Below are 26,490 nucleotides of genomic sequence, written 5' to 3' on the forward strand. Positions count from 1 at the left end.
AGAGCGCTACTGCCATATTCTTCTGAGATGTTCAGAATGAGTGAGCATCCTACACCTCTGTAATCGTTGTCATGAACAGTGACGTCATTCTGGTCGTCTGCTTGTAGCGCTCATCAGTTCTTTGGTTTCGGTTTCGCCGTTGAATTTAGTTTAATTTCTTTATGCCACAATAATTACTGGAGGCCGTTTTTTCTATATCTCAAAGCTGCAATCGGTTCTTTGCATGAAGAACTTCAGTTCTCCCATTTGACATAACTGCCTAACTCTGCTAATTAAAAAGCCAATTAATTTAACTTTCTTAATTATTGTCCCAAATGATGTCTTTAACAGTCTTAAGGTGCCGGCCACTACAGAAAAAGCATTTGTGAAGGCAGCAAGCAAATATTGCATTTTCCCAATTTTTGAGAATTTTGGATGCATTTTTTCAAACACTTGGTATACGGCATATATTTGTTACTATTAAAATATGAAAAAGAAACATTTGGAAGATTGAATTCGTCTTCATCATTTCCTCTGTTGAATGGAGGGTGTAGTGCAATTACTGGTAACTTGGATCACCAACTAGTCCAGTCAGAAACCACTCTGGACTGAACATGTCTTTATATCTTTTGTTGCAGTCAGGAAGAAAATTGAAATAAACTCGCATAACATAATGTAAGTTGTCAATCATAGAGAGAGGCCTTCGTCCTGCAGTGGACATAGAACAGATGATGATGGTATAACAGATGATATAACTGCTATGTTATAGCTATTAAGGGAGAAGTTATTGCGTCAGAAATAGTTTACTCATTCCCTGACCTTTCCTTCCTGTTTTTCGCCTTTGCTTATCTCTCATTTGCATGAACTGTATGTGCCTTTTTTTCATTTCCCCCAATTTAATGTGTGCAGGAACACGTTCGCAAGGGTATCCCACAACATTTCCGAGCCATTGCATGGCAGCTATTGTGCAATGCACCTACATGTGCAGCCCGTGAGCAGTACGCAGAGTACCTAAAGGCAAGCTCACCCTGTGAGAAAGTGATCCGCCGTGACATTGCACGTACTTACCCTGAGCATGAGTTCTTCCGTGACAAAGATGGTCCTGGCCAAGAGGGCCTTTTCAACGTCATGAAGGCTTACTCACTGCATGACCGAGAAGTGGGCTACTGCCAGGGGAGTGCCTTCATCGTTGGCCTATTGCTTCTACAGGTTTGTTTTTCTGCTGTCGTGTTCTTGAGAACTGTGATCGTGTTGCAGCATTGTGAACATGTTAACATAGAACCTTAATTTAATGTACTTTGTTTTGGGCTGTTCTCTTTTATTGCAGCATGCATTGTTTTCGGTTAGCCTCAAGCTCCTTGAGCTGCTTAATTTTTTTCTAGTTGTATCCTTTCTTTATTGTAATATGCATTATTTTTTGGAATGTGTATCAATTTTAATAAGTATTATATACTATTTGAATTATGCACTTGTAAGTAACCTTATTTTGTTGTAACACCTTTGGAATGGTCTTATCAGTATTCAACGTTCTGGAGGTTTTTTTCTAACATGTATTATCTGTTTGAATGCGTGCACTGTATTGTTGATTTATTGTAACACCCCTATATGGTGCCCGTATGGGCCTTTTTTTATACGTATCTAAATTTTTAAACAATATATGAAATTGCACGCATAGTTGGCAATTTCATACAATTGTAAGTTTTCACACTGCTTTCAGCAGTGTGAATAGTTTTACATGTTTTCCTAACATTCTTGTTGTTTACCATGCTGTAAATGTGCATCTCTTTAAAATAAACTTCGCTGAAAATTTAGCTGGCATTTATAAAGCTTAAAAGGCTATGCTTACACTATTATGCCCAGCAAGTTTGAGAAGCATATTCATAGCAGTGCAGCCATGACACAAGCTTGAGGCCTTCAGTGCTTATGCATAGCAAGTCATAACTTTATATTAAGAAAACCATAATATATTACTTGAAATCAAGAAAAAGAAATGGGCATGGGCAGGGCATGTAGCAAGAAGCCAAGATAACCGCTGGTCACTGAGAGTAACAGACTAGATTCCAAGAGAAGGCAAGCGTGCTAGGAAGAAGCAGAAAGTTAGGTGAGCAGATAAGATTAAAACCAGTGTCACAAGGGCACATTTGATCTCGGTCGGGCCTGATCTGGATCGAATTTCTTGATCGTGATTGGCTCCTTTATGCAAGCTGAAGAAGGGAGCCAATCACTCTTAAGAGATTGGATCCCGGTCGGCATGGCCATTGGCAGGGAGATGCAAAAGGGGCACTTTCTCCCCTCAAGCCACACCAGAGCTTGCCCCCATCCAAGTCACACCAGCACTCTCCCCCTCTCCCAGCCGCTATATGACAGGGGTTTGCACCCCTTTAGACAAAATCCTGATGACACTCATGCCGATCGGGCTTAATCGTGATCAGCAGTTCACTGTGTGACACTGGCATAAGATGTTTGCAGGCGTGACGTGGTCACAGCAAGCACAGGACTGGGTTAATTGGAGAAGCGTGGGAGTGGCCTTTGCCATGATTTGAACTTAGTCAGACTAATTATGATGATGATGTAATACTGAAATGCATGGAGTGTTTTTTCTATGAGAGCAATTAAGACTGGGAAATCGGATTTTATCTCTGAAGTGCCGCAGAAAGATTTGTTTATCTCAGAAAGTGCCATTGATATCACTACTTCTTTGAAACCATTGGGTAGATGCCTGAAGAAGAGACATTCACAGTGCTGGTGCGAATGATGCAAGACTATCGTCTGCGTGAAATATACAAGCCCAGCATGGCTGAACTGGGACTCTGTATGTACCAGCTGGAGTGCCTTGTACAGGTACTTAGGTTTTTGATACAGTTTTTCCCTTTCTCTTGCTAAGCATTTCACCTCTCTTGTAGGTACATGTGCAGGCATGTACATTCTTTTTTTTCTAATCTGAAATGGTGCATACACACATAAGCATGTCAGATCGTGTATGTGTATCCATCACATGCTGAAGCATGTCACCTCCTGGAAACATCTCCACAGCCAGGATTTATGCTGGTTTTTGTGTTCCTGTCTTCTGCTTCTCTGGTGTGAGCAATTGCTTGCATCACTCTGCATTTTTGTGAAGAGCAGTCTAACTCATCCATGCTGCATCACCCTGACATGGTTGTGTGAAGCGTGGCTCATTCAAGCTTGCTAGTTTTTAAGGATGTACAAATATTCCGAGTTTTGAATTCGAATCAAATAATAGCTAATGAAATAATTCGATTTGACTTTCGAATTCATAGTATTCGTACTTACAAATAATTCGACACAACAATTATTGAGAACATGGCCAATGTTGCAACTTAGTTACAGTGGCTAAAACTCACCTTAACATATGTTCATCTTAAAGGAGATTATATGTCATTTCCGCACATAAAAAAAAAACGTACAAGTGCATTAGAAGTTTATTAACACAGTCAATGGGCTGACTACTCACCCTCACTAGAGTCACAGCCCTCTTCACAACTTCGATACCCAGGCCCTGCTGTCTTTGAAGTGTGCCCCAATAGTATTTTTCTTGGCCTGCAAAATTCTCGGCACTTGGCATCACATGTAAAAATTTGGTCATGCGACGGCCGTCACTACCACAGCACCCATTCAGAAGCTCCAAACTTGTGCCCTGCCATGCAGTTAGTTTTTTTTTTTTTGCATAGAAAGTAGTAGCCCTCTTGAACGCTGCTGTGAACAGCTCCTTGTAGTAAATAGAAATGTGAGATGTGTGCTCCCAACTGCCCGTGGTGAAGAGTGATGCCGCCTGCCGGTGCTGTCTCATCTTATGATAAAATATCTTAAAGATCTTGTGAAAGTTATTGGATCCACAGAAGTAGAGAAATGTGAATACCACTGACCCTGTATGCAACTAAATTTATGAAATTATTTGTTGCCTTTGAATAAGATTACTGATTTCACAGTTCCTGGGCATCTACCCCTGGTTTTTCAAAACCAGTTGCTTCAATAAAACTGTTTCCTATGCTTGTGTGCAATACAAAAGATTCAGCTGATTTCCAAAAAGATGTACTGTAGTGTGTGGTGTGCATTAGAAAGGGGACTTGTTTCCTATAAGTATAAAATTGAGTTGAAGTAATTTGCTTTGCAGAAGAGCTCCTTTAGTAGTTCCAATTTGTCGTTCCTTCACATGCTGCAGTCACAGATATTTGTGGCCGCTTTTGATTAAAATGGTAGGTAACCAGTTTTCCTTCCCACTATTTCATGGGTTGTACAAGCGGAAGGTGTTTAAGCAGCTTCCTTGTCACGTGTAGTTTTTGGTTTGGTGTAACCGAGTGGTCACGTTTTTTGCACACCGGGCGCGATCAGTCTCGGTTTCAGCCTTGAAATTCAATGACAAATATCTCTAATTACGTGCAACTTTCGTGATTTCTAAAAAAAAGTATGCCATAAATTGGCACACACTACAACTTTCTAATATAAACACCTAGTACTTTCTAATATAAACACCACCCACGTAGCTTTGCTTGTGCTGTCACAGTTGTCACTGGGTCTAGGCAGCAATTTTAGTACCTATATGAATACGCACAGCCATTGTACTGTGTTGTGGCTTTATAATTTAGATCACTTACTCGAGTGCCAGTAGAGTTAGAACATCCTTGTATGTCTGCTGCACTAAAGCAGAATTTGATGCTGGACTTGGTAATTCTTGATATGTTCTATCAAGAAGTACCAGTGCAGTTGTGAAGTGTCACTTTATGAAGTCTCACTTCTCTTTTGTGTTTTGAATTTGTGTGTGTGTATGAGAACAAATGTGTTGAAGTCCTGTTGTATGTAAAAAATAAAATGTCAAATGTTGGCCAAAAAGCTGAAGGCCTTAGAGCATTGCCGTTTGAAGTAGAAGACATGCAATGATGCACATGTTCCTTGCATGTAGCATTTTTGTTGCATTTTAAGCCAGTTAGCTCAAGCATTCATTTTTATAACTGAATAATCCTTGTTCTATGATGTACAGTGTATGGTAAAATTTATTTCAGTGTACCTTTCACTGTGCTAGTGTTTTAAATTACAGCCATCCTTGTTGAGCTGTTGCAGCAGTACCATTTCATCTGATTCATGTGCATCTTCACGTGCAGGAGTTGGTGCCAGAGATCCACATGCACTTCCAGGCTCAGAGCTTCCACACATCTATGTATGCCTCATCGTGGTTTCTTACTCTGTTCACTTCCTGCTTGCCGCACACCCTAGCATGCCGAGTCATGGACCTTTTTCTCTCTGAGGTGAGGCAAGATATGATGGCTACTTGTCTTTATTGGCATTTAGTTGTCATTTGCTACTTAAGACTATGTAGAGCCGCAGTCTCAAGTAATGTTAGCTCTTTAGCAATCACTTTTTTAAAATTTTATAGGATAAAACTCACACCATCTCCCACTAAAGGGGACCATGAGGCGATGCGAAGCAGCGTTTCGGCATGTCGAGCCAGTGTTTCAGATGGGGGAGGGGAGAGGGGAGTGGAGAGGGGAGGGGAGATAGGGAAGGGGAAAGGGGGAGTGGAAGGTGGAGAGGGGTGGCGGAGGTGGAGTGGAGAGAGGAAATGGGAAAGGATGAATTGAGAGGGGAAATGGAAAAGGGGAGTGGAGAGGATTGGTTCTTTGTCTTTACTATGCTTATTTACTTGTGTGAGGTACGTGCATGTCAGGGATATATTTTTGGGAAATTGAAGTTATGCCTTGAGTTGTAAAATGAGTTCCTGAAGAAACAATGCACTTAGTAAGACATTCCAGTCTTATCTTGTCTTTTTCTGCCATTCAAACAACATCCTTAATCACTACTATGTCTGGCTCTTGTCTCATTTACCAGGCAATATCTGTGCCAAAATACTGATATTGAGGTCACTCAGTATATTTTAATCACTGTGAATTAAATGCAGATTTTCTTCTTCCTACAGGGAATGGAGATGATTTTCAGGATAGCCATAGCTATTCTTCAATTTTGCAAGGAAGACATACTCCAACTGGACATGGAAGGCATGCTAAGGGTGAGAAACTTTCCTCTAGTATACCTGCATCAACAGTCTAAAAAAATTGAAGCAAACTTCCAAAATACAGTCACACCTTGTTATGAGGAAACAGGTTCTAACAAAATTTTGGATATAATGATGTAATTATAATTCCCCTTGAAGTTCCTGTAGAAATACATGTATATTAAATCAAATTTTAGCGAAGTAAAGTTGTCAGGTCAGTGGATATATTGAACTAAATTTGCCCCTGAAAAAAAAATTTCCACACTGTCATCCTGACTACATAACTTTTTTTTTTTCATTTAGTCAGTGCTTGTACTGATACGGTGATGACAGAATAACTGACCAATGGGGACATTGGGCTTTATGTGATGGTAGTGGAAAGCAGGGACAAGGAGACTGACATATAATGTTTGCAAGGTAGATGTCTTGGCAGTCGTGTGGGCCCTCGATGAAGGGCTTTTGCTGCTTTGTTTTTTTTGGTACACATGGTGATGGCGGTATGGACTGGAGGCAACAGCAGCAGCAGTGTGGCCAGTCATCTACCTAAAGACGACTCAGCAAAAGACAATTACAAACTTCTTTGCTCCAAAGCATACTTAATCTTGTGGGACTTCGACTGTGCTGAACATTAAATAGAACATCTTTTTTTCTGAGTGATATGGGGGTAGCGATGGAAAATGTTTATAATGAATTAATGGTTGGAATGAAGGAAATTTGGATTCCTTTTTCAGCTTTGTTATAATGAAGTACTATAACTGTATATTATAGCTCTTGTGCTAATAATTTTGCACGCATGATCCGTGAAAAGCGCACTTCATGCTTAATATTATTTGTTCTGAGCTCTCCTACATGTTATCCCCTTCAGCGGCAACGTGTACAATTGTACACATCAAATATGGAGGTGCGTCACATACTGTGCATTACTTCAACTAGCTTGAAACATGATGTGCACATTTGTACACGCTTCCCGAGTGGACAACTATCACTCATTTAACGTTATTGTGCTGCGTATTGTTGCACAGGATCACTGCTTAAAGGGCCCCTCACCAGGCGACAACAAATTTTAGTTAGACACTGGAAGTGCGCGCCCAATAAAGAGCATTATGCCATGAATTTTTTTAATTGGTCCATTAGAAGCTGAGAAAACCAATGTTTTGAGGCGGCGCAAAACCATGACGCGAGGAGGCGAGCTTGAAACCCTTGCCGCTCGCCCCATGTAGCCTTCGCAAGCCAAATCTCTTCCCTGCCCTCTTCGGCACGCGAGCGGGAGGATCACATGACGCATACGCATGAACACGTCATGCGCACACAATGTCACGAGCGCATGACGTGCCCGAACCAGCCCGAGTCCCCAAGACGCGAGTGGCCTTGCGGTGGCGCTGTTTGCGCTTCATCTCTGCAAGTTATGCCGAATGCGCCCTCGCCGATCACTTGGCTTTCAACCTATTACTAAGTACGAAAATTGTGACATTTGTACGGACGCGAGACTAGCGGTGTGCCGCATGAACATCTAGTTAGACGCGGGAGGATAAATGAGCCTAATGAGCGCTGGAACGCGGTGGAAAGTTAGTTTCGTTGTAAGGGGTGGCGTCTGCACAATGCACAAAGTGCGAGAACATGAACGCATGCGAAACGGAGGTAGATGAGCCTCGCATCTCGCTGCAATTCGCAGTAAAAATTTAAAAAGAAAATGCACACATTCCGTTTGTGTGTTTTATTATTTCTGTAAAGTGTTATTCATTTATTCTAGCAACAAATTACACAAACTACATGTCGTGTCAAATAATTATCGCAGTGTCACATGCTACTGTTTGCAACGTCAAAGTACAGTCCCCTACGTAGAAGAGTGACGTCACAGCACTACCGGCTACGTAGGGCCATTCCACTGTGTACATCATCCCCTCATCCTCCGGGCGCGCGCCCACGAGAAGAAGGGCAAGCAGCTTTCAGCTTGAAATTAGAACCATTTCCGCGTCGCATGGCGTTGCAAATTTTGGCAGACGTGATCATGAACGCCCAGTGTATGCATTACGCTCGTCAGCTCAAAATTGTCAAACCAGGTGAGGAGGGGCCCTGACACAGCCATGTTTGGCGAGTCGTTCGGCGTGCCACATTCTGGGAGCCACGCTAAAGCTATAATTTTTGTTTCCTTAGGATGAAATTGCCCATGTATTTCAAGCCTGAGATTTGATTATTTTTATACAAAGATAGAACATGACTGACTTTTGAATAAATAGATGTTTTAATTAAACAGTAATTACGATTAATTACTGAAAATGCACAAATCAACGTATTACGTCTTTTTCTTTGTTGCATTGGAATATCAAGTGGCTTAGAATAAATTTGTGTAAATTTAACACATTTGCACACAAGCCATTGTAAGTCCTGTCTGAAAGGATTATATTCTATATATATTGGATGATCGTAATCTTTTTGCATGCTCTTATGTGCAGTACTTCCAAAAGGAAATGCCAAGCAAGTGTGAAACAGATCCTGATTATCTTATAAACCTGGCTCTGCAAGTGAAGTACAACAGCAAGAAGATAAAAAAGTGAGTACGGTTATCTTGAATTGCATTCTATTTCGCTCATAATTTTCTGTGTACACTAGACTCTCAGTGAACGGAAATCTATTGAACGGAATTGCTGCTTAAATGGAACAACTCTTTTGTCAAATTATTTTTTCCATGGTTTAAGGCACCAGAAATTGCTAAAATGGACTTATATTCATATAAGCTATTTCTCAAATGTAGCATCCACTGGCAGAGGCACTTGCAATGTTGGGCACTTTAAGGCGGGACCCTGCTTCGGAGACATATTTCTTTGTTTTGGAGTACATTTTTATGAAACTTTCCCAGCTTATGTATTTTTATGTCCTGATTTCAAATATGCAATTATTTTTCTAGTACACTATGCTGTTTTCAAAATATCAAATATTTCATGTATATTGTTGGGAGCAAGATTTATTTATAAATTGTAAGAGTTATAAAGCAAATCAGCATATCACAATAAGCTGGAATGAATACTGTTTGCAAAAAACAAGAATGGATGTTTTAGGCCCATTTGAACAAAAGTTATAGTACGTTGAACACTTGGCAAGTGAGCGATGTCGAGCTCGGTCAAACTGGGATCAAGCTGGGAATGTTCAACATACCATAACTTTTGTTCAAATGGGCCTAGAACATCCATTCTTGTCTTATTGCACACAGCATTGATTCCAGGTTATTGTGATAGGCTGATTTGCTTGATAACTCTCACAGTTTAGAAATAAAGCCTGCTCCTCACAATACAAAAACTAATTAATAGTTTCAAAACTACATATTGTATTAGAGCAATAATTTCATGTTTGAAATCAGCGCATAAAAATACATAAGCTGTGAAAGTTTCATAATGATACACTCAAAAACAAGAAACATGTTTCAGAAGCAGGGTCTCCCACTTTAAAGGTCAAATGAACAAGTACAGTGCATATTTTACATTCTGATAATCACGTTGGTGAAGTATTACTGTTGTACATAGCGAAAAGCTTTCATTTTATTGTATGTTCCCACAGTCGCACTCCATTTCGTGTGCGTCTGGAATTAGTTGCATTAAAGGTGTCTTGAACCACTTTCCAAGTAATCATCAAATGACCTCACTATCTGAATTGATTGCCGCAAAAATTTCTCGAATCCACCGAGAATGAGCGGAGTTACAGTGATTTGTTATACACTTAACCCTTTGTTGCGACAGCGGGACACATGTGTCCCACTTTTCCGTCTGCAGAAAATTGTTCTCCCACATCACCTGTTGCAATTAGCACAATGCTAAGTCACTTGTATGTTACCCATGTCTTCGTAATCTCGAGGAAAATTTTTTTACCACGCTTTTGAAGGGCGGAATCAGTGTTGCAATGATGTTGAATTTCGGTCAATTTTTTTTAGGTAGCTTCAGAATTTTCCTCTTCTTCAGATAGGAAGAACCTACCAATCAAAATGCCGGATAATTTCCTCTTTTTCTAGTTTTTCAGAGAGGTCATTTTAGCTTCCAGTCATCACGTGTTTTTGTTAATACCCCGGTCACACTGGCAAACTTAGTGTCCTTTTGAGCGAGTGCACTTACGCATCCAGAATGTCACTTTGGCGGCGCGCTGCTACACGAGAAAGGGAACTGTACTTTGGAAATGATCGTAACGGCAATGGGTACTTAAGCAGCACAACAGATATTTGTTATTTCAGGCAATTTTTCTTAAATCATAATGTTACAGCTTTAAACAGCCCTGAAAATAAACTTTACATACAAACGCGGCGGCTGCGACCACTGATCTCCACTTTGCATGGCGTGTGCTGGGTATGCCCCTGGCGGTCGTGGCTGTAAACTGCCTGAGAGCGTGAATAGCAGAGTAGCTTTTTGTGGTATAGTATGTTTTAATGCATAAGAATATTCCTAATAACGAAAACGGTAGTTTAAAAAATGCTGCGAATTCGGCTTCGAATAGTCACTTATTTATTCTCGAGCCACTGCTACCGAGGCTAGACACTCCGTCGCAGCGAAGTGAGTTTGGCGAACGCACTCGCCGCCAAGTGCGCTTTGCAGCGAGTGTCACTAAGCGTTCTCGTGTGACAGCGTGTGAATGACACTAGCGGCGAAGTGCACTCCCTCAAAGTGCACTTAAGTTGCCCCATGTGACAGGGGTATAAATTTGCTAAATAACTTGGTCGATAAGTGCATCAAAATGCAATCCCCTGTGAAATTGCCACGCTCATTCCTCAGCGTAATTGCGGATATTGTTGCGTGCAAATATTTTTCTTGTTATTATATACCTCCTGAAAAGTAGGCACATATTCAGGGACGACAGCCGTAGTTGACAATTTCAACAGCCAAAGCCAGGGCAGGCAAATGGAGAAAAAAATGGTTGGTGCATGCGGCGAAGTGAGCTTTACAGGAACTGACCACAGTGCTATGAAGGCTCACAAGAGGCACAGGTGCAGGTGGTGTTCTACTGCTGGAAATGAAGTCCGCACAGCTTTCTTCAGCACAACTTGAGAAGTGATACTATGCGCCACTTGCTTCGGCTGTTTCATTCGAAATGCCCGTTGATGCAATCGAGAGACAGTGGGACAGTATTTTCCCACCTCTTAAAAACACTCTTATGAGTCAGTGGGACATATATGTCCCACTTTTTTTCGGTAAACTACTGGCTTGATTTTGATGAAATTTGTTTTATACTATTTCTTTGTAGTTTATATCAATATACCAGAGCCGGTTTTTATACCACCATGTCAAAAATAGAGGCAAACCTACAAAGGGTTAAAGCACTTTTGTTTGAATTTTGTTTTAATTATCAGAAGTTTGAATTATCAGAACTGCTCGTAAATGTGATTCTGGGTAACATACGAACTTATGTTCCTATGAAACATTCAAGTGTACATGCCTGCCATCCTGAGGACCTTGAAATTCAGGAGGTTTGTAAAAGGGGGTATTTTACATGGCAGTGATCATACTGGTATTCTTTAGTATGTGCACATGCACACGTGTGTCATTAAGAGACAAAATTTGCTGTGTCCCGCGACAGCTGCTAGCTCCTTCCCAATAATAGTACGCATTTTCTCATGACACCAGTGTACTGTGGCAAAAGTTACTTAAGAATCTTTCCGCACGCAGTAAACCAAAACCAGACTGTCTCTCTCTTTTTTTTTTTTCTTCATCGATCAACACACGATTGTCATTGCGTGCAGTTTGGCTAGTTTTACCACTTTTTAGACAGGCAATCACCTTTATTTGTGATGGTTAGTGATGTAAGAATGCAAATGTTCAGCTTTCAGCAAATAAAGGCAGCAGATATTTTCCAGTAGGGACAAGCAAAAAGTATGAATTAACCAAATTGACATGATGGAGCAGCTTGAATTAAGCAGCTTTAAAATGCATTGAAAGTGTGGTGGGCCACCCCAAAATTTGAAATTTGTTTGGATTAACTAAAAGTTTGAATGATCACAAATCTACTGTATTGTTTAAACTGTGTATATTTCCAAATGGAAATATTGATACTTTCTGCGCATGTTTGCTTTTTTTATTATTTAGTATTATAATGTGCATACAATCGAATCTGAAGAGGATCACAAAATAGTACAATGTGTTAATGATTTGATATGAAATGTGTGGTTCCGAGGTCATACACTTCATTGCATGGTGGTTTTTTCTGTTGGGAGTATGCTTCACCCTATTACACAGTTGTGCTGCAGTGAAGCTTTCTAAATTTGTTATGGTGTGCAAATTAGACAATCGCTGCAGAAGCCATTTATATCTTGAGACACACACCATGCTGTTTTTTTGTTCATGGCATACAATCCTCTTAACCCTTTGAGGGTCGAATTTTTTCATGAAATCCAGTCCAAAAATGTGTAATTTTTTTATTGCTGAAATAAATTCTTCAGACGATTCTATTTAAGAAAAAAATTGTCTAAAATTTTTTTTCGTGACCGTAAAGTGACGAGAAAATCATTTTTGTTTTTACATACACATGCACGCAACCGGCGCGCGCTTCCATAGCGTAAGCGAACTGCGTCAGTGAGCGCACGGAAGAAAACTCTATGGTTGTGCGGCCGTCCGGAAAGCAAAACGAGTGAAAAATTTACAGTAATCCTTCGCCTTATCGCCAACAAGACGTAGTTAATTTTTCGAGACCACAAAACAGGAAACGCAATCGCGGCGGTGTCGTTCGTGTAATTTAGCGCCGCACGGAAACAGATGTATTCGCGCCCCGGGGTGCAATAAACGAGAGAGTAACAAGCGGTCACCCTTTGAGAGATTAGAAACCAAACAGCCATCAGCTTTGCGGGCGCAAGAAGCGAAAACAACCCGAAGGACGAAATCGGAACCAGCTGCACCGCGTGCGCGCGTTCCGATGCCCAACTGAACGCCGCCGTGCCGCTTTGGAAAGCAAAAAAAAAAAAAAAAAAAGAAAGAAAGAGATACATCGGTGCATTAAAAAAAATTCCACGTATTCCCGAAACGTGGCAGCACATTCCAAGCAAGAGAAATGATCAAAGAAGGCGCGCGTTTGAAACCAACCACTCCACGGGCGCGCTCGGTTGCGCAAGCAATAGCCGGCGCGCCGTTTTGCGAAGCATAAAAAAAGGAACAACAGAGAGACATCGGTGCATGAAAAAAATTCCACGTATTTCCGAAGCATGGCAGCACTTGCAAAGCAAGAGAAATGATCGAAAAAGGCGCGCACTTTAAACCAGCTGCACCGCGAACGCACTCGGATGGGCAAGCGATAGCCGGCGCACCGTTTTGGGAAGCAAAATAAAAATACAACGCAGAGACATTGGCGCATGAAAAAAATTTCACGTATTCCCGAAGTGTGGAAGCATAGGCCAAGCGAGAGAAATGATCGAAAAAGGCGCGCGTTTCAACAATAAACGCTATGCCGTACATGTACGACGAAAACCCTTTGGTACCAGGAAGCTTCTGCCGTACATGTACGGCGAAAACCCTCAAGGGGTTAAGATTCAGTGTCATGTTTATGGTGTATGCCGAAAGAGTGCTGTTTCGTGAACATAGTATATCTAGTGCTGTGAGAAATGATCATGTTACCATTAGCAGAAGAGCGCTTGCAGGGGTTTGATATATTGCACTTGCATTTGATATATTGATACTGGCAGTGTACATTTTGAATATGTAAATAGAACAGTGCTATACTATTGCATGGGATATCTGAGGAGATCTTACAACTGTTCGATCTAGATAATAATTCTACCTGGGTTTAATAACTCTGAGAAATGGAGCTTTGTGTTGGAGACAACAAGGTTCGCATGTTTCACTGTGATGTAGTTATGAAAGTTCTGCATATTGTGAGAGTGGCATGCTGATGAGGGTAATCAGTGCATTGGTGTATCCTCATTGATCTCTCATTTTGCTCTTTCTTTTCAGGCTAGAAAAAGAGTACACAGCGCTTAAGGTTAAGGAGCATGAAGAAATGATTGAGCTGAGGGTAAGTATACAAGACGAGCACCCACAATAGCATAAAGGTCGGTTGAAAAAGCCCTAAACTGCATTGAGTAGAAAAAGCTTGCTGCCAAGGATAACTTGTAAAGGGGTACCTGGAAAATGTTCTATGTAACGGCTTCGAGGGATACCATTTAAGTGATGCCCTATCTACAGTTGCTGAGTGGATAGAAAAATCTTGTTTCAAAATTGTAACAGAAATGGCTATATCTCCTAAATGTAAGATTATGTGTTCAATTTGATGCCGATTCTCACAGTCTTCTAAGGCTTATAAGTCAACCCACTGCAGTAAAACATTGTAACAATAGGTTTCCATCATATTGATGGGATTTGACCTTGCATAAGTACCTATTCTTTAGTGGTTTACAGATGGACTGTGAATTTCATTAGAAAGCATTTCTTTGCTGCTGATAGAGGCTTTTTCAAAAGCCTTTTATTTCTTTTGTGTTTGTGTGCATGTGCGTGTATGTGCGCATGCATGTATATTGGAACTATGGCAACTGTTACTGAATTCACCACATTGTATGTTGGCACTGCCTTTACTAATGCAGCCGTATGTGCAGTATTCTCTACCTGACACTCCAGCTTGCACTTTTTTTGATGTGCTTAGTCTGCTTTCATACTTCTTGCTCCATTGCAAAGTGTCATCTTACACTCCAGCACACTTTCTAAAATGGAACAATTGGCTGGGGCACATTTAATGTCTGTTTAAGTAGAAAAAAATTCACACCTTTACGTGAACAGGTTTTCAAGAACTGTGTCACTTTCTGCAGACATTCTCGAAACGTTTTCAATTGCTTGATTGATAATTTACCAGTATTCTTTCGCGTGCCATCTTTCTGTCCATTTTTCTGAGTTCTGTACTTTTTGATTGAAGGAACTTCAAGATTTAGAAATTCTTCTAAATTTTACCACATATTTTAAAATGTTTTTCCTTCTGTGCATCTAAATGACTGTTGTCTGTCTGGTTTTGTTGACCCCTGATGCATTTGATAATTCATCACACGAGGACAATTGATATTACTTTGATATGTTCAACACAAATACAGCCAACGACCAAGTTTTCGTTACACCTACAATTAAATGCTTAGTTGTAATTTTTTTTATAGTTTAATCTACCCTCCTTGGAGCAGTGCAGGTTTATGCCATGGGCTTATTCATAGACTGTACCCGTTTTTTGGGAGGATTGCGTGTCCCCACCTATATTCCTAGTGTTTCGATGTTACGGCACCCGGATTACAATACGCAGTGACTATTCTGTGGTCCAGACCACAGAATAGAGTGCAGCTTTATTCTGTGGACCACACAATAAACTTGCGCACTGTGGGCTGTGCAGAAATGTTCTGTAGCCCAAGCAGCCCACCTCTCTTGACGATGGTTTTCTGTCACAAATTGTGAGGGTTCATTCTCTGGTCTGGTCCACAGAACAGGCACTGTTAATGCCCTCAGAAGGAACTGAACCCACCCCATGAAGACTTCGATTTTTTAACGCTCGAGCTCCCTTGACGGCAGCTTCTCTCGCGAATCTCAATATGTGCTTGCCGTTTTGTGAATCGCTATTGAAGACGCGTATGCGTGAAAGGTTGCAATGTTTTGACATATGCCAGTATTGATGTCAGCCGCAGATAAACTTGTTATTGTGAACGGAAGCAGCAAAACGAAGGCATATAATGATAACAAATGACAGCGGTTCTAAAATTTCGTGAACCTGATCTATCGCGTGCGGAACACTAAAGTCACTTTCACCACAGTACGTTTGTGTTATGTGAAAAAAGTGCTCTAACATTTGCACGGGAGACTCGGAATTTTGAGCAATCCTTCTGAATGAGCGCGGCCATAAATCACCCGTAAAAGAACGCTAACGCCACCGCGAAAAGAAAACAATAATAACAAATGACAGCATGTATAAAATTTTCTGGCCTTGATCCATCGAGTACGCAACGCTTAAGCTACTTTCGTCACAGTAGACCTGTGTCAAGCAAAAAAAAAAGCGTTATAAGATTGGCGAGAACCTACTAGTTGTCGCTGGACACAGCACACTGTCACTTAATTAGATACACTTGCACGCGCCGTATAATTACGAGTACTTGTATGATCGTCAACGTCTGAAAACTTTACAGAAACAGCTAAAGTAGCCCCTTGGCAATCTCAGTGCACTTTTTTTGCACGACATTAATACACTGCGGTGAAAGTGAGTGAAGTGTGTCCTGACGCGAGAGATCAGGGCCAGAGTAATGTCGCCCTTTGTCGTTATGATTCCCTTCTCACGGTGGAGTTGACGCTGTTCTGTGGCTGTGTTCGCACAGTCGGGGGGGGTCGCTCAAAATTTGAGTCTCCCGTGTAGATCTTAGTGCACATTTTCTTTTTGCATGACACAAATGTACTGTGGTGAAAGTGACTTAAGTGTTCCGCACTCGATAGATCAGGTCCAGAAATTTTTAAAACCGCTGTCATTTGTTATTATACGCCTTCTTTTTGCTGCTTCAATTCACGACAAATTTACCTGCTTTGGCATGTCAGACCAGCAAGCATGCCAAAGGTGGGCTTCGCCTTCGTATCTCGAACCTTTCACGCATAAGCGTCTTCCATCTCGCGTACTATGCCCAGAAATGGCCTCCTTGGTCCGGACTTATTTGACTTATTCACAAAGCTGTGAGCGAATATTGCGATTCGCGAGAGACGCTGTCGTCAAGAGAGGAGGGCGCAGTGCTTATTCTGTGAATTAGACCACAGAATAAACCCTACCAATTTGTGAGAGAAACTCGTCTTCAAGAGAGGTGGGCTGTTTGGGCTACAGCGATGTCTGGTGCGCACGGTCCACAGCACAAGTCTCTTTGGTGTGGTCCGGTGGTCTAGTTCACAGAGCAAAGCTGCAGTTTACCCTGTGGTCTGGTCCACAGAATAGATTGGAACTCTATTCTGTGGTCTGGTGCGCAGAAACCGTTGTCAAGAGAGGTGGGCTGCTTGGGCTACAGAACATTTCTGCACAGCCCACAGCGCGCAAGTTTATTGTGTGGTCCACAGAATAAAGCTGCACTGTATTCTGTGGTCTGGACCACAAAATAGTCACTGCGATTACAATACAGTTTTTGTTGTCCTCTCAAAGTCATAAAATTGTGGTTCCACTGTCTGTTGAAAAAGTATTTCAGGCCCCTTTTGGTATTACTGTCCTACTGCCTTTAGTGCTACTCTTGGTTGTTACTTGCTATTCAGCAACTGGAAAAACACCAAATTGGTTACTGCACAATGCACACATGGAAGACAGAACTGTGCTGCACAGAGCATGCACTATGTAATGCCCCGTATGTATGCCCCCCAGTTCTCCTTGTGTAATGTAGACTTGCAAACAATTCTATGCAACTCAGCCATTGGACCACTGGAAGCTGCGATAGTTTCACTTTATTACCACGGTCTTCCTTTGTGACAGCACTGAAATTTCATTGAAATCACAAGCACACTTTGTTATATTCAGGTTACAAATACATAGTGTTTTATGAAAATGAAGTTATAAAAATTTGATTTTTCTGTTATATTGAGAATTTCGTTATACATTTGAACCCCTTTATAAGAGACACTTATGTAGCACACATTTGGGTATATAAATGCGTAAACAAGGAGTGGGTCTCGAGCCGACGTTCCGACAGGTGGACTTGTCTTCTTCAAGGCTGTTGCAGCCTTGAAGAAGACAAGTCCACTTGTCGAAACGTCGGCTCGAGCACCCACCCCCTGTTTACAGTTCTTTTCATCGCAAGCTTCCATCTTCCACTTCCTGCCGTTTTTTACTTTCGGGTATAAGACACACCAGTGTGCCTACATTGAAATAGGGGTTGATCAGAAACTGAAAACGTAGTGCCCTGCTTATGAGAGACACCTCATGTAGGGGACGAGAGCTGCTCCCTGGTGTGTGTCTTTTACAAAGGGGTTCAGTTGTATTGAAATTTGTTACATTGAGGTTTAATTAACTGTAGTCCCTCTAGTACTTTGGATATGGTTTCACTACGCTGCTAATACTAGTATGATACAGTAGAACCCCGCTGTTACATTCCTCACTGCTGCGTTTTCCCGGCTGTTACGTCGTTTTCCGCCGGTCCCGGCATAGCTCCCATAGGATACAATGTATTGGAATCCCCGCTGTTACGTCGTAACTGTCGGACCGTTCCCGTATGATACGTCGCGAAGTGCGCTCGGAGCCGACCGAGTGACTACCGAAGAGAGCGGCCATGGTGCATTTTCACGCAGCTTGGCCTGGTTGGACCGTAATATTAGCCACATGAGAGACGCAAGCAACAGGATCTTTCAATTGATGCAAACAAAAGCATGGCCTTCGAGATTCGCATTGCAAAGATGGCGTCTATGACGTAAATGCTCGCAAAAGCAAGGCCTTCGAGATTGGCATTTACTATTGACAAAAGCATAGCCTTTGAGATTTGTATTGCACAAACGTGGCGTCTATGACGTAATTGCTCGCGAAAGCAAGGCCTTCGAGATTAGCATTCACTTCTGCCATCGCGTTGGCGTAGACTCATCATCATCTTTATTTGCCGGAGGACGGGAGGAGTTCTAGCTGGTTGGAGCTCGCATGGTCGTGCGCGGTTTGCGGTCGGACTCACCGCGCTGGTCGTGATTGCGTGTGCTTAGTTCTTTCATGCCTACAGCTGTTGGTGTTAAAAAAATCACATACGTTGATTACATTTCTGGGGATGAGGCCGTCCCCAGCTCCGCGTTTCTATCCGTCGACTAGATCGCGGCTGAGCGCGCCAATTTTCGTGCTGCTCGTGAGCATTGAAATAAAATTCTGTACCACTACATATTTTGTCGTTTTTCCTGTTTTTCGGCTCTTACGTTTCCCGTCTCTTACGTTTATTTCCTACGGTCCCTTCAAAAACGTATCAGCGGGGTTCTACTGTACTATATTATATTGTTAGCCACTTAACATCTTGAACCGTTTTTCTTCATGCAAAGTATTGGTAGTGCTGAAGGAAATTTGGCTTGTGTGGAGGGGGGGGGGGGGCTAACATTCACTAATCTGATATATATGGAGTAGTGCACAAAAGACACATTCACACACACACATCAGGAAGGTGCAAACACAAGCATTGGTGTTTGTATGCGTGAATGTGCATTTTGTGTGCTGCTTTATTAATATCATGGCTTACCAACTAGCTCATCAACATATACACCAATCCTTGTCACAGTGCTTTTACTCTTAGAAGTTGATTCTGTAGTACTGTTATATTGATTTAACCTGCCATTCTGTTTCTTTTTTGTCTTCAGAGGCTTCGTACAGAGAACAGGCTTCTAAGACAAAGGATAGAACACCTCGAGCAGGTAAGACCTGCAATGAAGTTGTTTTGCATTTCATCATTTCTCTACTAAATGTTGGGTAGTAAAGGTTTGGCATTGTTTTGGGACAATGGAAAATTACTGCAGTTCTTCAGGAGAGTGCATGCCATGTTTGACTTGGTATCAAAGGACAATAAAAGGCAGCATTGGTGCATATAAGTTAGCATGCTGCTGTCATTAGTAATTGCTCAAATGGCTACTTGTAAAGTAGCTCAGCAGGCTGATAGCCATTTTCCTCTGCCTAGCGTTACTTGGCACATTTTGTTAAGGAAATTAATGTAATCAGATTCATGTAACTAGACAGACCTGGCATGTGGCCCTGCATTTGTGAAAAACTTGGAAACAAAAGTTGAGTTAAAATAGGTTTGGCTGTGTATTCTTAAGCATTGCCAAGGACTTCACCATGTTTTCAGAGCTGCTTAAGCAAAGTGTTCACACTGTGTCCTGGGGTTAGCTCTTGGAGGACATTCCAGTGACATATGTTCTAGCTATTTCAGCAGCCAGAGTAGAAAGACTGGTGGAGCTCTATTATGAAATCTGTGTGGCATATAGCCCTGATTCAACAGCTGGAGCTAGAAGTTCAGTTTACTTCATGGCCAATTTCTTTGGGTAGCTTCTTTCCAAGTCCATGTTGCAGTCTGCAAATTAGTGTATGGAGGCTTGTTGTGTTCCAGGTGACATGTTGGTGACAAATGCATTGCTCATTATTAAGCTTGAGAAACCTGGAAAGCACTAAAGCGCATAAAGTCAACATCTTGATAAAACAATGAATAGTAGGTCAGTAAGTTTAATAAGTTAACTGTGGCATCTACTTAAAGTGTATGGTGTGAATGTCTGTTAAATTAATTTATTGCTCATTTTATAACACTAACAAGCACTGAAGAACTGTATTAAATTATTTGTTTATAGCTTCTACAAAATTCTGGTTTCACATGTAACACATTAACGGAACAGGACAAGGCAGTCACCACTATTTTTTTCCTTTCTGCCTCTTCATTACCAAGTACATTGTTATGGGAAGGTGGTTGTGGTTTGCCTGCCAAGTTGAATTTACTGCAATGATAAAGTTTAGCTGGACACTCCTGCCAAACTTGGGCATGGTATTGTCTTGTGCAGGAGAGCTCTGCACTGGCTGACCGTCTGATTCAAGGCCAAGTAGTGCGGGCTCAGGAAGCGGAAGACAACTACATCATCAAGCGGGAACTTGCTGCCCTTCGTCAGCAAGAGCTTACTGTGCAGCAGGAGCTGCAGAAAGCCAACAACCAAATCAAGGAGCTTCACCAAGTACATAATTTCCTTTGTTTCTTGCTTGTTTTTTTCCATTGTTTTCATTTATGAAACATACTCCTGTGCCTATTCTCCCTGTCAATATAAAAAGCTGGCTTCCTCTGTCTTCATATTTTCATATCTATTCCTGGGATGATGGTCGAGGTGACATGGCATAGGTCCAAAAGTTTAATAGACATGTGCTCAGGTTCTAGCATGTGCAGGTTCCATTTGCTGTTTTCGTACTATGTCAACGGTCAGCTTGGTAATCGTTAATGCGTCAAACAAGGAAAACAGCTAGCTAAAGCTTGTCTTTTCTGGGGCCAGAAAACATTTGTTGGAAATTCTCGTATTGTTTAAGTATTTCTTGCTAGATGGTGCCGTAAATGTTGCATCAAATGAGACTAAAAGAATAATTGTTTAGCCCAGATAGAAGACGGGAGCTTTTCCTTACTTTGTGAAGGTAATGGAAATATTCACAGATGAATCTGTTTGGAAAGTAGAGCACGTTATAGGTGGATATTTGGACTTTGGGAATCAAGAAAGAATGCACTCCGTGATCTGCTTCTCTGTCAGCAATGTACGTATGTCCAAGAAGCTAGGCCAATCTTTATCTCTGGCCCTTTAGAGTGTTAAGTTGTAGAGCTGTGCGAATAGCAAAATTTTGGGTGCGAAGCGAATTCGAATCTTGAAGTGTGAGTGCGAATCGAATAGAATATTTTTCCAATATTTCTCGAATGTTTCTAGAATATTTTTTTAATACTTTGAAGCAAAATTGCAGAAAGAAAAGTTAGAGAGGATTCCTAAGCATATTCTTATGAGATAGCAAGATGAAAGTATTTCTTTTCACTAGGTTGATGAAGCACTGGTGGGGTGGTGTTTCATAGTTGACTTGATCAAGAATGAAGCAATGTAGGGGCCGAATTCTATTTATGTACATGATTTGGTGCAACCAAAGTTTTCGGACTTCCTGCTCAAATTTCAGGTCCAAAATAGCATTAATTGAGCCCCCAATCTGCCACATCTTTCATCTCCATGGTGGAACCAACGTTTTCTTGAGTTCATACATTTGCGACCGTAGCAGATCTTGAAAGGCAGCTTTGCTGCAAACCGGGGTGTGATGAGGTGAAGCATACTGAAAATCTAGGGACCACTTCCAATCGGTCGTTGACTGTCTCTTGGCAAAGTTCGACCGTAACGGAGCTTGAAAGGCAGCTTTGCCGCAATACCGGGGTGTGATGAGGTGAAGCATATTGAAAATCTGAAGGGGTCACTTTCAATCGGACGTTGACTGTATTTGTTTTTGGGAAGTTCGAATAGTTTGAATAGTAAAATTCTAGTGCGAATCAAATCGAATAGCAAGCACTATTTGAAAAATATTCGAAATTTCGAATATTCGCACACCCCTAGTGTTAACGCAATAAGTTGTTTAACGGTACCAAAATATCATAGCACATAGAAAGTTATCGGGGACACTGGACAGTTAATGAAGATGTATTAATTAGTGTCACATTTAAAGGGGCCCTGCAACACTTTTCGAGCATGCTCAAAAAGCGCTGCCGATCGGTAGTCGAGGCTCCCGAGAACACGCGAGCCAAATATTATAGCGATGCGCATGGCCTGGAATTTACAATAAGTTCTCAAAGACAGCTGAAAATCGCTCCCTCTTCTCTTGACAAATGATGTATTAGTCCGCAAAATATGACGCGATTGTCGGCAGTTCCACCATTGGCTGATGGTATAATCACGATAACACCCTCATTATTACTTTCGTTGTTAATTTTGAGTTCAATAAGTAGATAATATGTATGTTTATATTCTGTTATCGCGTTAAAAACACCGAACAAACATTAATATTAGCACTTCCGGTCTCACCGACAGCTCGTCTGCTCGTAGTTGCGTGGTTCCGTTTTCTTCGCCATGCGCAGTGCCGAAAACGTGAATATTTCTGTGCTTTTGACCATCGCCGGTTGCCGTTGAGAGTGGCAGCCGTTCGAGTGTTGCCTCGTCAGCTGGGAACTGCATCGTTGGCACGTTCTCACGACCGACCGAGGCAGCCGTGCAGCATGTCTCCGATAACAGTGCTGGCGTCCAGTAATGGCGGCGCTTCGGGGTCGTCTGCCAGTGCCGTCTTACGAGGCGGTGTATCGGAGTATGGGCCGAAACCGATCTCAGCTGTCATTCGTTCCAAACGAGCGCGCAGGTTTGCTACCATGGTTGGCAGAGCGATGAAAACACTACGGCGTTCGAGGTGCACACCCAACATTACCAAACCGACGCGCAGTTTTCAAGCACGCGCGATACACATCGGCTCCGCTCGACGAGAACGACGCAAGCCGACCGGAAGTGGCGGCACAGACCACGTAGTTGCGCCCAGACGTCAGAGAGAAAAAAATGAAGAAAAAATTTCCGCCGGCGCTCTTGGGCGGAGCCTCGCTCGTCTGCGCTCCCTCCCTCGAGTCGCTGCCTAGCTCTCCGCGCGCTCGCGGCGTTGAGTTGAGGGAGAAAGCTGCAGAACGTGATCTCTATAATTTGGTAACACCACTTAGACTTGACGGATTCGAAAAATTTTTGCAGCATATGACTCGTGAAAAGTCATACGTCAATAATGAGACTATTCCAATAAAACTAAGAAAGGTGTTGCAGGGCCCCTTTAAGGGAAATGTGGACACTCTTGGTAAAACTGGAATCATCAACATTAAATTCATGTTAAACCAAAACCTGAACATGCATTAGGCTATTAATGATAATCAAAAACCACGCATAAACAAAGGGGGAACATATTAAAGGAACATACAAGCACCAACATACATCTTCTATATACATTTGTCCATATTTATGCACCGTTTTAGACCAGTGTGAATAAGCAACCAGCCCGAGTTACTGCGTTTCTGAAGTTCATGAATTAGGAATGTCTCATCAATTCCAAACATGAGCCATTCAAAATTTTTCTCACACCTAAATGAAACACAGCTTGTGTGTATACAGTAGTCCTTATAAGCTGCCTATTACATACCTCATTCTGGTGTGGCAGTATGCAAGACCACATCTCCAGACATGGCGTGTTTAGGTAACACTGGCATTGCTTCTTTTATTTCAGGCACAGACACAGCCGTCATCACTGGACAGCCAGACAGAGGATCTGCTGAAGTCACTGCAAGATGAATTGGTGGCTGTGAAGCTGCGCGAAGCTGAAGGTCAGGAGACTATGCGTGGCCTTCGCCAAAGGATACACGAGCTTGAAGAGGTATTGTTATCCTGCCCCTCTTATTCTCTTCTGAAAGCTGGTGTCCGTCTTAGTGATACATGCATGCTACTGTTTTGTGTCCTAGTACACACTGATGATATTGACATTTGATGACATTTAATTATGAAAGACTGATTAGTTGTGACTTGCCATCTGATTGATGGACTATTGGATTACAATGTACACTGCTTCTTTTCACGTAGCAGTGGAAGCATGTTCCTTGACATGCAATGATAAACACACCAAATTGAGTGTTGATGCACGGCACGCGTGCCGCATAATACTGAGCTACGCTGCATTGCAATGGTTAAATAGTGTGCAATACGATGTGCCAAGATTGCCGCATGCCACACTTCAGCCGCCTGCTCTGCCTCTCCGCCACTCCGAAGGCGAGGACATCATTGAGGTGCACTCTTTCCTTGCAGCTGCTGCCGGAAAACACGATGCTCCGCTTCGGCGGCCGCTCTCCGCCGCATGGCGTGCAGTTTGAAAAATGCGTTCGCAAAAACCATGTATAGTTCAACCCTGTGACCAGCTGGCACCATCAGAAGTTTCAATTTATTGCCTTGTATTCCTCTGTAGTAGCGATGCTTCACATTTAAATCTCGAATAAGCACGCTTCATTACACTGAGGCAAAAAATACTTGGTGTTTCATGGACATCAGGTTTTAGAAACTGAAATACTTTGTTATATTGAGAATTTCATTATATTAAAGTTCGTTATGTCAAGGTTTAACTGTATTTTCCGCTGTCGTAATTTTTTTATTACAGTGAGTGGTCTTCTGTTGAGAAGTTAATATTTAAAAGTAGTGATTTATCTTTTATGTCATCCTTTCTAGGACAACAAGCGTCTAAGGGAAGCGACACCAAATGATAGCGTGGCAACTCTACAGGAAGAATTGATAGCGGTAAAATTGCGTGAAGCTGAAGCTAACCTGTCCATGAAAGAGCTTAGACAAAAAGTCGCCGACTTGCAAGCTGCATGGGAGGTATGTATGGCATTAGCTATTATCACAATTTGTTACACCTGTGTATGTTATTCTGTAGTAAATAAGCTAAAGGGGCATGTATTTCAGGATAGTCACTTGTAACAACTAAGAAAAGGCTTGCAAAGGTTGTATTTGTGACCCATCTCCCTACTGTGGCCTTAGTGAATATCCTGAGTGCTCACATTTCTGCATAAATTTGAGTTTGTTCAGTGCTTTTGTGCTGCTCTTTGGCAACTTATTTGAGGTGCCTGATAATGTAGAATTGTGCATTTTATGTATTCAAAAGGTAGAACTGATTGCTGTGTTTAATTAACTACACATAATGGCTGAAAATACTTAGGTGTCCTGGCTATGTTACTTATTGTGCCATTGGGTTAAGTGTGTGGAAATGTGAATTAACTGTGGTCATTTCTTTATGTAGAAGCATCGCTCGGAAAACCCCCATCAGTCGGACAACCAGTCGACACCGTCACGATGGAGTGGAAATAAGTCACAAGTGAACCAGCTTCAGGAAGAACTGATGACTGCTCGGCTCAAGGAAGCTGATGCTACTGCTGAGCTGCGAGAACTGCGCCAAAGAGTCATGGAGCTTGAGACCCAAGTGAGTTTTATGTGTAAACATAGGGGGATCAGATAACCTCTCAGAAGTGCATATTTTAGATGGTGCCATAGACTGACTTTATCTGACATTGGTGCACACTACTTGTGGCTCTCTCTTAGTGATGACAGAAAACACCTGTTGGGGAAGCATCTTGCCTTGAGATTTTGAGGGAGGTTGAACTATAAGTAGATTTGCAGTAAAGTTACTTGCTTTTGTTTGTCATGGTATTTTTGGTCCATTCCACTACATATAAATGGCACCTTTCACTGGTCCATGGTAGTGCATGGCCAGCATAGGTCAGCACTGCATGCTAGCATTCATTCATATGCACTCAGTTATTTTTTCCAGGCTTTGCACTTGCTCACTTCCACACTTGCACCTACACACACTTGCCAAGTAATTCATGTTCACAGTCACGCCTACTAACTCTCACAGGTACTCAATTATGTTCATACTCGCGTTTGCTCTGCTCACTTATGGGCACTCACTCGCATTCGTACTCTCAACTCGCACTGGTAGCTACCCCCTCACCTCGTTACTCATGTTTATACACACCAGTTATGTTGTACTTATCCCTGTTCACACTCACACCTGCTTATACTCATAGGTACATATACTGTTCATATTCATGTCCACTTAGACACACCACCGCTCACTCATACTCACTTGCACTCACCGGCACTCGCTGATGTTCATGCCCTTTTCCTCTACAATCTCCAAGACGCATTTTCATCATCATATCAATTCATTCTCATGGACACTCACTCACTTTCATACCAATTCAGACTCGCTCATCCTTGCTCATACTACTCATTTTCACCCATATTCTCCGACTCCCACTCACGTTTGTACTCATGCCAACTGACACCAACCCACACTTGCTCCTGCTTATACTAGGGAGAACTAACACTCTATGGCGCTCACTCAGGTCCACTCACTCACGCTCACAAATTACTGTCAGTGTACTTAAGAATCAGCGTCATGATCTTTGCACACCATGCGTTCTGCCTGTACCTCTACCCACTTTGTCCTAGCTAGGTTTATATCTGGCCTCATTATGATGACTCTGTAGC

At 42.0% G+C, this 26,490-nt stretch overlaps 1 protein-coding gene across 3 annotated transcripts in view; it reads left to right on the plus strand.

The window, feature by feature from the left end:
* LOC119400664 (ecotropic viral integration site 5 ortholog) overlaps positions 1–26,490 on the plus strand; it is a 230,934-nt gene that overhangs the window by 183,024 nt on the left and 21,420 nt on the right. For all 3 annotated transcript variants that reach the window (XR_005185154.2, XM_037667693.2, XM_037667687.2), the window contains 11 exons: positions 889–1,188; positions 2,695–2,820; positions 5,097–5,240; positions 5,909–5,998; positions 8,437–8,534; positions 13,897–13,957; positions 19,246–19,299; positions 20,431–20,598; positions 23,681–23,827; positions 24,667–24,816; positions 25,238–25,417. Coding sequence is in view for 2 of the 3 variants with exons in the window: in XM_037667693.2 (XP_037523621.1) it covers positions 889–1,188; positions 2,695–2,820; positions 5,097–5,240; positions 5,909–5,998; positions 8,437–8,534; positions 13,897–13,957; positions 19,246–19,299; positions 20,431–20,598; positions 23,681–23,827; positions 24,667–24,816; positions 25,238–25,417 (1,518 nt within the window). In the remaining variant the exon portion in view is untranslated. The remainder of the gene's footprint in view (positions 1–888; positions 1,189–2,694; positions 2,821–5,096; positions 5,241–5,908; positions 5,999–8,436; positions 8,535–13,896; positions 13,958–19,245; positions 19,300–20,430; positions 20,599–23,680; positions 23,828–24,666; positions 24,817–25,237; positions 25,418–26,490) is intronic.

The sequence above is a fragment of the Rhipicephalus sanguineus genome, chromosome 1 (genome assembly GCF_013339695.2).
Source record: "Rhipicephalus sanguineus isolate Rsan-2018 chromosome 1, BIME_Rsan_1.4, whole genome shotgun sequence".
NCBI classification, from domain to species: domain Eukaryota; kingdom Metazoa; phylum Arthropoda; class Arachnida; order Ixodida; family Ixodidae; genus Rhipicephalus; species Rhipicephalus sanguineus.